General features: G+C 41.4%; 1 protein-coding gene across 2 annotated transcripts; it reads left to right on the top strand.

Moving 5' to 3' along the window:
- Positions 1-277: 277 nt before the first annotated feature.
- On the top strand, positions 278-14,505 carry MCM4 (minichromosome maintenance complex component 4). 2 transcript variants are annotated; one of them, XM_054059768.1, is made up of 17 exons: positions 278-347; positions 914-1,000; positions 1,989-2,147; positions 2,805-2,968; positions 3,056-3,154; positions 3,304-3,399; positions 3,485-3,580; positions 4,020-4,158; positions 4,602-4,822; positions 5,386-5,506; positions 7,862-8,121; positions 10,000-10,365; positions 10,709-10,836; positions 12,086-12,293; positions 12,836-13,064; positions 13,181-13,314; positions 13,591-14,505. In XM_054059768.1, the coding sequence occupies exons 2-17, from the start codon at positions 928-930 to the stop codon at positions 13,681-13,683; spliced, it is 2,586 nt and encodes an 861-aa protein (XP_053915743.1). In that variant the 5' UTR covers positions 278-347; positions 914-927; the 3' UTR covers positions 13,684-14,505. The 2 variants fall into 2 exon arrangements, with proteins under 2 accessions (XP_053915743.1, XP_053915744.1); XM_054059769.1 differs by having other exon boundaries at positions 308-359.
- Positions 14,506-14,807: the final 302 nt, after the last annotated feature.

Raw genomic sequence — 14,807 nt, 5'->3', positions numbered from 1 at the left:
CGCCCCGGGCCTAGTTTTACCGCGAAATTCGGTCAGGTGCGGTCGGTTCCACTCTGGCGGGGGGGGGGGGCGCTGTGACCTTGCTGGAGGCAACCTCCGCCTCACGGCGCAAGGAGTGCCCTGCGGCGTACTTGTGTCCCTGCTACAACTGCTCGGGCAGGGCACGACCCTTTCCTTGGGAGCTTGGAGGGTTCATCTCCTTCCTCCTTTCCTCCTCCGTTCCGCGTTCCCCCCTCTCCGCCGCCGTTGGGCGCTCCCGCGGCGATCGCGCCTCCCCATTGGCCAGAAAGCCCGCGAGAACGCGCGCAGGCGGCTGGCTCGGCGCGCGGGTTTCCTGCACCGGAGGGGTTAGTGAAGAGGTGAGTGGAGGAATGGGGTGCGGGGGTCGCTGCTCCTTCTGCCCAGCGCGATCGGTGTGTGTGGCTACCAGGGAGGGAGAGGGGAGAGGGGAAACCAGGGAGGGAGGGTGGGGGAGCCAGGGAGGATCAGGCAGGGAGAGGCAGAGAGAGAGGGAGAGGAGTAAGAGAGGCAGGAAGGGAGGGAGAGAGAAGGGCAGAGAGGGAGAGGAGTGGAGAAGCAGGGAGTAAGAAAGGGAGGGAGAGAGACAGGCAGAGAGGAAGAAAGCCAGGGAGGGAGGGAGAGCGAAAAGGGAGGGAGGAAGGGAGGAAGGGAGGAAGGAAGGAAGGAAGGAAGGAAGGAAGGAAGGAAGGAAGGAAGGGAGGGAGGGAGGAAGGAAGGAAAAAGAAAAGGGGGAGAGAGAGGAAGAGAGGCGGGGAGGAAGAAAAGGAGGCAGGGAGGGAGGGAGGAAGAAAGGCAGGGAGTGAGGGAAGGGGAGGGAGCAAACCCGCCGGTGCGGGCTCGGGGCTCGGCCGGTGTCGCAGCGCCCGCAGCCCCCGTTCCTCTCGCCCCGCAGGAGCCACTGTGCCTATGTCGTCGCCCGTCTCCACCCCGAGTCGCCGCCGCGGCGGGAAGCGCAGCCGGGGCAGCAACCCCCCAACTCGTAAGTACTGCCCGGGGGGGGGGGGGGCGGGATGGAGGAGGGGTAGTTGGTGTCATCGAAAGTGGTATGGTTTTGATTTAAGCTTAAGTAAAGTTTCACCTAAGTAATTGTATTTCTTTTTAAGCTAGGCAGAACGTCCCTCTCACAGCATATTTTCTTTCGAACTGTTTTTTCCAGACACTGCTCATTCTTTGGACATGATTACATCTTGTGTTCATCTTGTGTTCTTGTGTTCAATTACATCTGTGCTGAACAGATGTGTCTTCTGTAATCACCTCTGTTTGCAGTGTTTCCCTATTTCAGATGGAAGAGAGCTGGAGCCAGAGCTCTGGATTGGCAAGAGATTTTCCTGTTGTGAAGTTCCTAATAACATTAAAATTAGTCCTTGGAAAGTTAACAGAATATGCATAAGTTTTCTGGGAAAACTTATACATATGCATATAAGTGGGAAATATATTCTGTAACCAGTTTTTCATAGAATCACTAGGTTGGAAAAGATGTTTGACATCATCAAGCCCAACCCTACCTGTCCACTATTAAATCATATATCCCCAAGCACTTAATCTCCCCATCTTTTAAATGCTTCCAGGGTTGGTGAATCAACCATCTCCCTGGGCAGCCTGTTCCAGTGCCTTATAATCTTTTCAGTGAAGAATTTTTTCCTAATCTTTAATCTGAATCTCCCCTGGCACTGGTGAACGTTGCACGATTGTCTCCTTGCACGTGATTGATGGAGATCACTCCCTCGTGTTGACCAGACCTGATAAAGGTCGCTTGCTTTCTAAAACTCAAAAAATGAGTCTCAAGAGAGTTTACTTGCTGGCATTTTTGGTGGGGCTGGAGGCAGCAGGCAGGTGATGGCAGCCTGGTGGGCCTTCTCTCACTCCACTGCCTCCCTGCCCTGGGGGAGCTCTTGGGCACATGGTGCCTGTCCCTCAGTCCCCTTCACAATGTAAATACCAACCCCAGCTCTGCTTGTGTCTTGCAGCACAAGATGCTCGGTCTCCTCCTTCGCAGAAGCGTCGCACAGACGACTCCACTTCCACCGGTGACCTGCAGCCCATGCCCACCTCCCCACCTGCTGATGCGCAGAGCCCTAGTGCTCCCGATCCCCTCTTTTCCAGCCCGCCGCAGTTCCGCCACTCCGGTATGCCCACGGGATGTATCTGGCTGAAAAATACTCTTGGAAAACATGAGTTTTGTCTCAAGTTTCTCATTCGAGTTTAGCTCAGTGAACACTGCAGGACTGTAGCTGGTGTCAGAGATGCAGATCTGCTCCGTAGCTTCAAACAACCATGAGAATATACATCGGGGATTACACCTAATTATTTTCCCTTATTCTTTAAAGTTATTAATGTGCAAAGAATTAGACTGATTGCCATAAGAAGCCTTTTTTGCTTTTGTAACTAGGGTTGGGTTTAATTGCAGTAGCTGGTAATTGTATCACTTGTTTTTACAGACCCCAAAATACTGAAAATCATGTTTCATCTAAAATGCTACATTTTGACTTTTTCTGATTGAACACTAACGTAGTTTTAAAATGCAGTACCACTTGGAAGTTTTATGGCAAAGCTTTACTGTAACTTGGTATCTTGCAGAAGAGGTGTTAGTTCAAAGAAAACTGCTCGTTAGACTTAAATCATCTTAATGGTTTCTGTTTTAACAAAACACTGGAACTGATTTACGCTAGTCATTTTATGACAGCAGACTTAGAAGAATAATAAGACAAATGCAGAGACTGAATTTTTAGTCTGCTCTAACTCTAAAATGTCTTGATAATCATAATAAAACATTTCTTTTATAGCTATTCCTCTGGACTTCGATATCAGTTCACCTCTGACTTATGGCACACCCAGCTCCAGGGTAGAGGGTACTCCACGAAGTGGTGTACGAGGAACTCCAGTTAGGCAGAGGCCAGATCTTGGGTCTGCCCGTAAAGGCAGACAAGTCGATTTACACTCAGATGGGGTAGGTAGATTTCTGAGGTTTTGTATCTGACAACTCCTTGTTAAACAACAACACATTTTTAGGTATGCTTAATTTGTTTCCATGCAGCCGGCTGAGGATGTAGCAACAACTGAGCAATCTCTTGGACAAAAACTTGTTATTTGGGGAACAGATGTTAATGTAGCCACATGCAAAGAAAAATTCCAGGTAGGCTAACAACTTTTTTTTTTCTTTTTTAAATGAAAAGCTAGCTTGATTTAAGCAAGTATTTTAGTTCAATCTGATGCAAAGTAGGTGCTTGTATTACTAAATTCTGCTTGTTTCCCTTCTGTCTCCCTGTTACCCCTAACATTCAGAGATTTCTTCAGCGCTTCATTGATCCACTGGCTAAGGAGGATGAAGACATTGGCTTGGATCTTAATGAGCCACGCTATATGCAGCGACTTGAAGAGGTATTTATAACATGGTGAAATCTAACCTGTCTTTTTCAGTCTTGTGTGCCATTGAGCTAAAGACTTCTTTTTAAATACTTTGCAGATTAATATAGTTGGGGAACCATTCCTGAATGTAAATTGTGACCATCTAAGATCATTTGATGAAAATCTTTACAGGCAACTGATCTGCTATCCACAGGTGAAGTAGTCGCCTTGTTTTCTGGCTTTCAAGTGGCCCTTTTGTATCTCTGGCTTTTAATATGTTTGTTTAAATGCAATGTGTAATTTATGCATTCGGTGTGATCTCTCTGGTTTCTTTATTTTACTTAATATAAAATCTCGTTTCATAGTAGATGATTGTAGATATTACAGTGTGTACCTCATGTGTGCAAAATTAGCTGGTAAAGTGCAATGTCTGGAGTCTTGTGCTTTCTTTTTTTTCTTTGCAATACCCAAATGAATGAGTCTGACCTAATCAGCAAATTTAATGTTACATACAAAAATACTCAGCTGGTGTAACTTTCAGTCATTCCTGACTGATCAGCGGGATATAAAATGCTTTATGCAAAAACATTTCATTCTATAACTTCTGTTTTGTTCAACTTGTAAGCTTAACTGTTTATAACAACTTTGTACAGGAAGTTATTCCAACATTTGACATGGCTGCCAATGAGATCTTTTTTGATCGTTATCCTGATTCAATATTAGAACATCAAATTCAAGTAAGGCCATATAATGCACTGAAGACTAGGAATATGAGAAATCTAAACCCTGAAGGTAAACTTTTGTTTACTGTATTAGAAAATAATCTTGAGTTTTTTTTATAAACTTATTGAATGTTAACATAGAATTACATGAAGACCGTATAAAGACTGTACTTGTACATCCACACAAATGTCTGTTGTTTATAGAAGTCTGTTTCAGAACTAAATGCTTTACAGCTCAAATGCAGAATAATCTGTACGTAAAGGAAATCTTTCCTGGCATCAGGTACTCATGTTCTTAGTTCTGCAAATGTGCAGGATTCTTTTTTTTTTGTATAAATACTCCTGCAAATTAGGATGTTTGTACTACACACTTATGTCTCTTTGCTTTATCTTGAACAGAATACTAGAATCTAATTGATTGTCTACCTCCCACATGAAACCATAATGTAGAATAAATGTTGAAGGGTATTTTAAGAGTATAAAGTCATGACACGAGTCTGTATAATTTTGTAGATATCGATCAACTTATCACCATCAGTGGTATGGTCATCAGAAGCTCCCAGATAATTCCTGAGATGCAAGAAGCATTCTTTAAATGCCAGGTTTGCGCTTTCACCACCAGAGTAGAAATCGATCGTGGCAGGATTTCTGAACCATCAGTATGCAAGAACTGTAACACAAAGCACAGTATGGCGCTAATTCACAATCGATCCATGTTCTCTGACAAACAGATGGTATGTTCCACTTAGGTTATGGCTAAAGTGAAAGAGTTTCTAGTTTTTGCTCCCCTGCCCCCCTAACATCAATAGCATTAAACCATGTATTTTGAGACTGAACGTTTTGAAAAGGGAAAAGTGTTTTGGAACACGAAAATGGGTAAAACAGCTTAGTGAAAGGGTAAGTCCACACGTGGAGGAAAAAATGCATTAAAAGCATGAAACGAGGTATATACAGATCTCAGTGTTCCCATATGCAGGCCTCTTTATATATAGTTGTGTATATATATGATAGTATAAATAGTGTATCTGTATAGTATATGTAGCACATCCACTTCTGTCTGGACTACATAAGCCTTGTCTGTAACAGCATTTTAGCCATACCAGAAGCAACCAGAGGAATCCTCATTTTTTGTATCTTTTTATTAGTAATGAGTTTTGCTCTAGGTGGGGGGGTATTTTGTTCTTGAGTAGTCTTTCTGATTCAAAACGATGCCAAAGCTTGTGCTAATAGGAGACTCTATTGCATACAATGTAGAAAAGCTTTACTGTTTAGAAACTAAAACTGTATTTTTTGCTAGATTAAACTGCAGGAGTCTCCTGAAGATATGCCAGCTGGACAGACCCCTCATACAGTTGCGCTGTTTGCTCACAATGATCTCGTTGATAAAGTTCAGCCAGGTGATAGAGTTAACGTCACAGGTAAAATTTGGTTTGCGTATTTGCATCCTGCTTTTCCACTGATCTTAACCATCTATAAAGGGACCTGATGAAAAGATCCTGCAAGTGCTGAGGGATCTGGTCACTATCTTTGCAACACCATTCGGGTATCTTTGAAAAATCACGGTGACTGGCTAAGATCTTGGAAGAAAGCTAATCTTGCTTATAGGGCAAGGAAGAGACCTGGGTAACTACAGGCCAGTCAACCTCACCTTGACCCCTTGGAAGGTGATAGAGCCAATAATCCTGGAAATCATTTTTAACCATATGAAGGATAAGAAGGTGATTAGGCATAGTCAGCATGGATTTACAGTAGGTAACAACCTTCTACAATGAGATTGCTGGTAGCAATGGACATTGTTTATCTTGACTTTATCAAGGCTTTCATCTCTGTCTCCTATAACATCCTCATGTATCCCATACACCTTCAGTTTGTCTATAAGTGGACAGTGAGATGAATTTAAAACTTGACAAGAACTGCTGGGCTGAAAGCACTTTGATCAGTGGCACAAAGTCCAGCTGGGAGCTAGTCACCGTGGGTGTACCCCAGAGGTCAATATCAGGGACAAACACTTGGGTATCTTGGATAATGGCTCAGAGAGCACCTGCAGGAAACTTGCAGACAAAACAAAATTGGAAGGAAGCAGTGCTTGGTAAGACCAAGCGATTGTGTTGCTGTTCAGCCAACAGCCTCCTGGGCTGCATTAGGAAGGGTGTTGCCAGCAGGGAGGTGATCCCTCTCCTCTATTTAGCACTGGTGAGGCCTCATCTGGAGTACTGTGTCCAGTTTTGGGTTCTCCACTGCAAGGAAGTGCAATGCACTCTTGTATCCCTGCAAAGGGATCTGAACAGGCTGGACTGCTGAGCTGAGACCAATGGCATGAGGTTTAACAAGGCCAAATGCCGGGTCCTGCACTTGGGGCACAACAACCCTATGCAGTGCTAGAGACTAGGAGAAGTCTGGCTAGAAAGCTGCCTAGAGGAGAGGGACCTGGGGGTGTTTGTTGACAGCCGACTGAACATGAGCCAGCAGTGTGCCCAGGTGGCCAAGAAGGCCAATGGCATCTTGGCTTGTATCAGAAACAGCGTGACCAGCAGGTCCAGGGAGGTTATTCTCCCTCTGTACTCGGCACTGGTGAGACCGCACCTTGAGTACTGTGTTCAGTTCTGGGCCCCTCACCACAAGAAGGACATTGAGACTCTGGAGCGTGTCCAGAGAAGAGCAACGAAGCTGGTGAGGGGGCTGGAGAACAAGTCTTATGAGGAGCGGCTGAGAGAGCTGGGGTTGTTTAGCCTGGAGAAGAGGAGGCTGAGGGGAGACCTTATTACTCTCTACAACTACCTGAAAGGTCGTTGTGAAGAGGAGGGAGCTGGCCTCTTCTACCACGTGACGGGACAGGACAAGAGGGAATGGCCTGAAGCTCTGCCAGGGGAGGTTCAGGCTGGACATCAGGAAAATATTTTTCATGGAAGGGGTCATTGGGCACTGGTAGAGGCTGCCCAGGGAGGTGGTTGAGTCACCTTCCCTGGAGGTGTTTAAGGGATAGGTGGATGAGGTGCTGAGGGGCATGGTTTAGGGATTATTAGGAATGGTTGGACTCAATCCAGTGGGTCCCTTCCAACCTAGTGATTCTACAACACAGAAAGGCTGAGAAAGCTGGGACTGTTCAGCGTGGAGAAGAGAAGGCTCAGAGGGATATTCTCAATGTGTTTAAGAGTACCTGATCCAGTGGGGTGGTGTCAAGAAGATAAGAGCCAGACTCTTCTCATGACAAGTCACAAGGCAGTGAGCACAAGTTGAAAAATGGGAAACTCCAGTTAAACCTAAGAGAACTCTTCTACCATTCGGGTGGTCAAGCCCCAGCACAGGTTGCCTGGAGAGGTTGTGTGGACTCTCCATCCTTGAAGAGATTCAAAACCTATATGGACACAGCCTTTGGCAACCTGTTCTAGTTGACTCCAGCTTGAGCATATGGTTGGACCAGACAATCTCAACGGCTCACTTTTGACCTTGATTCAGTCATTGTGAGAATGCAGGTGAGGAAGAAGCAATATCTTAAATAGTGCATGCTGTCAGGGGAGTGCTAATTTAGAGTAAGTCTTGATACTACCATTACATTTAACAAATCACTTAGCTTTAAAACAACTGCTGGCTGTTAAGAGATGCATTAGAAAGCTATTATTAAACTTGGCACTTACAGAAACGGGAAATAAACTGACTAACAAATTTAGCCTGGTTTGAAAAGCTTTACTTTTCAAGGGAAAATGTACCATTTTCTGGTTCTGGAATTACCATATTTCTTCATTTCTAATGCTGTGGTTAAAAATTGTATTTAGGTATCTACAGGGCGGTCCCAATTCGAGTTAATCCAAGGATGAGCAGTGTAAAATCAGTCTATAAGACCCACATTGATGTCATACACTATCGCAAGACAGATGCAAAACGCCTGCATGGTGTTGATGAGGAAACGGAGCAAAAAATATTTACAGAGGAACGTGTGGAAATGTTAAAAGAGCTTTCTAAAAAGGCAGACATATATGAGAGACTTTCTTTAGCATTGGCCCCAAGCATCTATGAGCATGAAGATATCAAAAAGGTAAATAAAATTCTCTCTTTCTCCTGTAAGACATATAAATATGTGCAAGTTTATCTATAATTATTGGTTGCTGTAAAAATGACTCGAGGCTTCAAAATTCAAAAAACTGTATACTGAGTAGTTTTAAAACTCTTGCCAGGATGGAGTCAGTTTTAAGTGTATCATAGTTCTCTTCATGGTATTAAGGGGTGCTAATTGGAGGGAAGATATTGAAATGGTAGGATAGCAGCAGAACTCGGAAAACTTAATTGCACTATGCATCTTGGTAATTTCTAGAAATGTTTGAGTTACTGGCAACCAATGAAAAATAAGTAGCTATAACATAGTACATAGAGAACAGTAGTTTTACAATGATATTTGGTTGACTCTACCTTAGGGGATATCGAAACAGTTACTTAGATGTATCCAAAAAGAGTCTATTCCAATAAAAGGTTCAGCTGAGATACTGCAACTTTATAACAGCAAAACCTGCAGTCAGTAGTGGGTCTCAAGATAATGTCAGACACCAAACAATCCCTTTAAGTATATTCTTTTGTTTTTCCTTTATAGAGTTATACGTTATTATAGTTCACAGGCGTTCCTGAAATTGCTAGAATTTGAATTCAAAACCATACAAGGATTTCCCACTGAAATGGAAATAAAATAACATCTATTCCATTTATTATTACCACCTCACCACACTGATAAGGCACATTAGGAGTAGTTTGTGTAGTTGAGGAAAGCTAGGGATCCTTCATCAAGGGAGATTAACTCAGGTTCTGTCCAAAAGCTGTTCACAACAACATACGAAAGTTATATCTTTGATACTTGGAAGTGCTTGAAACCCACATACCTGGGAGCACCAGTACTGTCTATTTGGGACCTCGAGGAAAATAAAATATGGCAGGTCACCCTTCTTGTAACTACTGAACAGGTTTCACTGACCTCTGAAAGTTCAAAGTGAATGTGAACAGAACTAATACAGGTAGCTTACTCCACGCCTCTGCGAAGTTTCTGTGCTGTAACAAATTGTGCAGAGGCTTCACATGAAGCGTACAGTCTTCCTTGTTGTTTCCAGCTATCAAAGTCACTGTTGTTCCTTTTCATTGACTTTCTAGCATATATACACTTACAGAGGAAAATAATACAAAAACAATACTGAGGAACGGTGAATTTTTAATCTAGTAAATTTGAAAAAGGAAAAAAATCCCTCCCTGATAATTGTAGCTAACTGATAAATTACAAATATATTTATACTAATAATTCCTGTAGTTCTAAAATACTGCAAGTTAGTTTTATTTCTTTACTAACACCGCAAGCATACGCTTCCTTTAGGAAATAAAAAGGAGGAAGTGTTGGTGAAGTCCAATTAAATAAAAGACCTTAATGGGCAAGTAAGAACTTCAATTTAAGTAAAGTTGTGAATGCAGTAGAGCAATTTTCCTGAAAAGATAATGATACTTGATTAGTCTTGACTAAAAAGCTGATAAAACCGGCACTTTTCTAACGATATGAAAGAGGCAATAGTGCTTTATTGCTAGATTAAACATAGTCCTAAGGAAAACAATAGTCTGTTCTGGCTTTCCTGCTGTCAGCAGTGTTATCAAAGTTCTGATTATGTAAGTTTTGCAATAGGTTTGGAACAAATCAAACTTAATTAGAAGCTGAGTTTGCAGGACCTAGGAGTTTATATTTGTCATTAAGTGGAACTAAGGATATCTAAAGAATGAACCCTTTTAAAGACTTCTAAAAAAAAGTTTCAAGCATTTTCGTTTGTGTCAGAGTTATGTTGATTTTAGCAGTGTTTCCGTTTGTTAGATGTTTCGGTTCAACAGTTGGATTTGCTCTGTTAGCTGTATAAGAGGCAATGTTTTGATTTTAAAGAGAATATTTTTATAGGGTATCCTGCTTCAGCTTTTTGGGGGATCAAGAAAGGATTTCACTCGCACAGGAAGAGGCAATTTTCGTGCCGAGATCAACATTCTTCTCTGTGGTGATCCTGGTACTAGTAAATCACAGCTGCTCCAGTATGTGTACAACCTGGTTCCTCGAGGCCAGTATACATCTGGCAGAGGCTCAAGTGCAGTTGGTCTTACTGCATATGTGATGAAGGATCCAGAAACACGGCAGCTGGTGCTTCAGACAGGTGCTTTAGTACTTAGTGACAACGGCATTTGCTGCATTGATGAGTTCGATAAAATGAATGAAAGCACAAGATCAGTACTACATGAAGTAATGGAACAACAGACTCTCTCCATTGCAAAGGTGAGTGTCTTTTTAATTCCAGGTTCTTTCCACTAAGCATGGTATATGCTAGGCAGCTGAAACCAAAAAGTTACCAGAAGAACAAAGGATCACGTTTTTCTTTTGTTGTCAGCGGATCATTCCTAGATTATCTAACAACTCATTTACAAAAGAATGCGGCTTTCTTAGCAGGCTGTAGTATTTCCCGATGCTTTTGTTCTTGCTTTACTCTAAAAGGCTTTCACAGGGCATTTTTTTACTACTGAACAAATTTAGTAATGTTGGTGATAATGAAGTTGTGGGGAGAAATGTTTTGGTGACATGGAATTGCAGCTGGTTTCAGAAACTCTACTCGTTTTGACAGGCTGGAATCATTTGCCAACTGAACGCTCGTACATCTATCCTAGCAGCAGCTAACCCTATAGAATCCCAGTGGAATCCAAAAAAGACTACTATTGAAAACATTCAGCTTCCTCATACGCTGTTGTCAAGGTACTGAACTGCTTGCATGTCTCATTTTTATTAGTTGTTATGCTTCTTCCTGTGAAAATGATTAAATACAATAGAACAGAACAATTGTGTTCTTTATAACACAATGGAAAACACTTAAAACACTTATTTTCAATGCTATTTTTACAGCTTCTGTGTGCCAGTGAACTGCCTTTTAGCATTTACATGTTAACCTTGAACAGAAGATGAGAGCTGTAGAATCTCTTAATTTACTTCTGCATTGTTATTGTTTTACAATCATGTCCTACAAAAGAGTTGTTCCAGAACATAACTTCAACAAAAACTCAAGATATTTTTCTTAGCACCATAAAAGTCTTCAAGTGAAACACTGATAATCAGGGAACTTGCAGTGGACCTTATAGAATCCCAAAATCTGTCCCTGCTTCATGTTATTCTGTTAGATTCAGTTGGGAAGGTGGTGGCGTTAACCCTTTGGGTGATAAGTGTTACATCAACATTTAGTGTCTGTTGATAGAAAATTCAGCAATGTGATGCAGTTGCATCTTGTAAGGAATTCCCACGGTAACTTGACACTTGAAGTATATCGATGGTATACTGGATATTCTGAGAACACATATGGTTTAGATTTCCATTAGTAGCTGCTTAATTAAGTGGCAAATGGCACCTTAGTATGGGTGTTCACAAAGAAACTAGGCTTAAGCAGCATCTCACTTCCACCATTTATTGGATTTAAGCTTATGAACATGACTGGCTGGTTAAAAATACGTTATTCATATCTGCCTATAGTTTAACTTTGTTGAATATATAGTGTGTAAAATTATAAACAATTTTCTTCAGGATTAAACGTCAAGTGCTTTTTTTATTTATAAATGTATTTACTTCAGTTTTTTATATGTACAAAATAACTATATAAGCATGCATCCTGTTTGCTGTTGCTGTTTAGGACAGCTTCTTTAGCAGCAAGTTTCTTTTGTATATTTGGTGTTAGTGGCGTGTGGTGTGGTGTTTTTTTTTAAGAAAAAAAACCTGTCATCCTTGAACATGGGATATGAATTTTGCAGACTGTATCTCACTTTCAAAGTTTTGAGTCCACGGGATGAAAGCAAATCTACTGCGCTGCTCTGTGCTTTCAGAATTCTATAGAAAAACTATCTTTTCAGTAGGAACTATTACAATAGTCAAATAACTTACCAGTACTTGTTAAGTCAAAGCCTCTACTTTAAGTAGCAAGAAAGTATACACAGTAATACTAGATTATTATCCCATTCAGATTTGACTTGATCTTTTTAATGTTGGATCCGCGTGATGAAGCTTATGATAGACGTCTTGCTCGCCATTTGGTTTCGCTGTACTACCGAAGTGAAGAAAAGATGGAGGAGGAATACATGGATATGGCAGTATTGAGGGATTACATTGCTTATGCTCGTTGTTACGTAAATCCCAGGTTAAGTGAAGAAGCAAGCCAAGCTCTTATTGAGGTAAATGAATTGCTGTTAAGAATATTCAGTCTTTATTGACTTGTCAAAAATGGCAAAACCCCCTAGTATGTACACTTTCTATCTACATACAGCTTTTCTGTAAGATCCTTCAAAACAATCTAAAAGTCACCAACAATTAAAAGGAAAGAGGGATCAGTATTGAAGTCTTTCTTCACTCTAATCTCTGGCTTTCAGATGTGCTGGTTTGGTTCCATCCCATAAGAAGTATAAAATTCTACTGAAGCAAAATAAATGTGTCATCACAGACACAAGTACTACTATGTAAGACTAGTCCTATGTATTTTAAAGTGATTCAAAACTTGATTCATTAGGATGGTTTAACTGCTTTATGACGGAAAGAAGCACATGTGATGTGGTGGTTATCCTTCACTGCAGAAGAGTTGTCAAGGTATATGAGCAGAAAATACAGTATAGGGAATGGCTTGCCAGGATTGCTCATATTCTGAAGTAAGAGGTGGGAGGATGAAGGGGGGCTCTGAGAACATAACGGGATTTACTGAACACGACTCTCTTTTTTTCAGGCGTATGTGGACATGAGGAAGATTGGTAGTGGCAGAGGAATGGTTTCTGCGTATCCTAGACAACTTGAGTCTCTGATCCGACTGGCGGAAGCACATGCCAAAGTACGCTTTTCTGAGAAGGTTGAAACAGTTGATGTAGAAGAAGCAAAACGCCTCCATCGGGAAGCACTGAAACAATCTGCTACTGATCCAAGGACCGGAATTGTGGACATATCCATTCTCACCACAGGTTTATGTTTTTATAGTGTGAAAACTGGGATGCTGCTGGGCTTTTCTGACTTTTAGATGTAAAAGACTTGTTCTCCCTAGTTGATTTCTGAAAGGTATTTTCTTTCCTTTTATAAGGAATGAGCGCAACAGCTCGTAAGCGAAAAGAGGAGATGGCTCAAGCCTTAAGGAAGCTTATCCAATCAAAGGGTAAAACACCATCTTTGAAGTACCAACAGCTTTTTGATGATCTCCGAGCACAGTCTGATACCGTAAGTTTCCTGCTTTGTTGTTACATTTTCACTAACCTTTAAAAGCATGTTTTTTTTCCAAATCAACGTTCTTGTCCTCAAATCACATTATGGAGGGAAAGGAAGACATTAGCTTTTTCAGAAAGCCAGCTCTACTATGAGCTGAATCTTTGCTATACCCGAAATAACGAACTCTATTTCAGGGTTCCAGGCCAGATTTCATATTGCAAAAAGAACAAACCAGAACTTTGAAGTCTTTCTCCCTCATCTTTACTTGATTTACTCCTTTTCTTTAAGGCTATCACAAAGGAAATGTTTGAAGAAGCACTTCGTGCCTTGGCTGATGATGACTTCTTGACTGTGACTGGAAAGACTGTTAGACTGCTCTAAGTTAGCCTTTCCTTGTGAACCAACTGTTAAGAGTTTTTACTTTGCCAGACTTAATGTAGTGTCAAGTCTGCAAGATCTTTGAGATTTGGGACTGTCATTTGCTATGACAAGCATAGCCTTTCCTTGCAAGCCAGCTGTCTTATGGCTTTGTTGCCTTACAACAGTGCCAGTCTGTAAGATTTTCAAGATTTGGGGCTGTCATTTGCTATGACAAGTGTAGTGATGATAAGGTGGCACTTCTGTCAGCACAAGGTATTATGGAAGACCTAAAAAATCCTCAGTTGACTAATGCTATTTACATTTTAGCTAAATGTAATTAACTAATACGTCAAGTGCTATGTGCCTTTATGAGGTTTTGTAGGACATGCTAACAATGTTTGTTTTTCAAATTGCATTGTAAAAATTCATTCTAAGTGACTTTTTAGTAAATGCAACTTGACTAGTATTGCTGTAATCTGAAATAAAGTAATTGGACTTAAAAAGGCTCTTTAGCATTCATTTCAGTTGAAAATGATCATATTCTGTGCTGATCACATTTCATGCAATTTTAGAATTCTGCAGTTTTTAGGAAGCTCTTTGTGAACGCATGAAACTTTTTTTTCCTTACTGCAATTTTAAGTATAACTAGATAAATTAAGATATTTGCCTCCATTGTAATGTCATATAATCTGTCCTGAAAGAACAACATCCAGTAGGGCACAACTGGAAAATCTTAGAATCGTAGAATCATTTGGTTGGAAAACACCTTTGAGATCAGTTCAACCATATCTGCCCAGTAGCCAGCCATATCCCTGAGCACCTGTCTACCCATCTTTTTAAGTACCTCAAAGGATGGTGAATCAACCACATTCTTTCCCACATTCTGGCGAGGGTAGGTGCTCTCAGCGATTGCATATCAATAGCTGCTATTGTATAGCTAGGGGAGAGTTCCCCAGTTCACTTTGGTACTGACAGCAGTGGCTCACTTAACCCTCTGAAGCTGAACTAAATACTCCTGTGTTTTGTGCCACTCCTTCCAACAGAAGGGAAGCAAATTTCCCCTTTTTGAAAAGGGGGGTACCTTAGAGTCTATTTTTATTGCTACTGGTTCATTACATGAGCAAGATACTGTTTGCGTGTAGTTG

This window comes from Cuculus canorus, chromosome 2 (genome assembly GCF_017976375.1).
Source record: "Cuculus canorus isolate bCucCan1 chromosome 2, bCucCan1.pri, whole genome shotgun sequence".
NCBI lineage: Eukaryota > Metazoa > Chordata > Aves > Cuculiformes > Cuculidae > Cuculus > Cuculus canorus.
This window is presented reverse-complemented; position numbering and strand designations above follow the sequence as displayed.

Bases quoted from the DNA above. Each gene is read 5' to 3' on its own strand.
- MCM4 (XM_054059768.1), top strand. From the start codon at position 928: ATGTCGTCGCCCGTCTCCACCCCGAGTCGCCGCCGCGGCGGGAAGCGC. The intron at 10,366-10,708 runs GTGAGTGTCTTT...TCGTTTTGACAG, and splicing joins AGACTCTCTCCATTGCAAAG to GCTGGAATCATTTGCCAACT. The intron at 13,065-13,180 runs GTTTATGTTTTT...TCCTTTTATAAG, and splicing joins CATATCCATTCTCACCACAG to GAATGAGCGCAACAGCTCGT.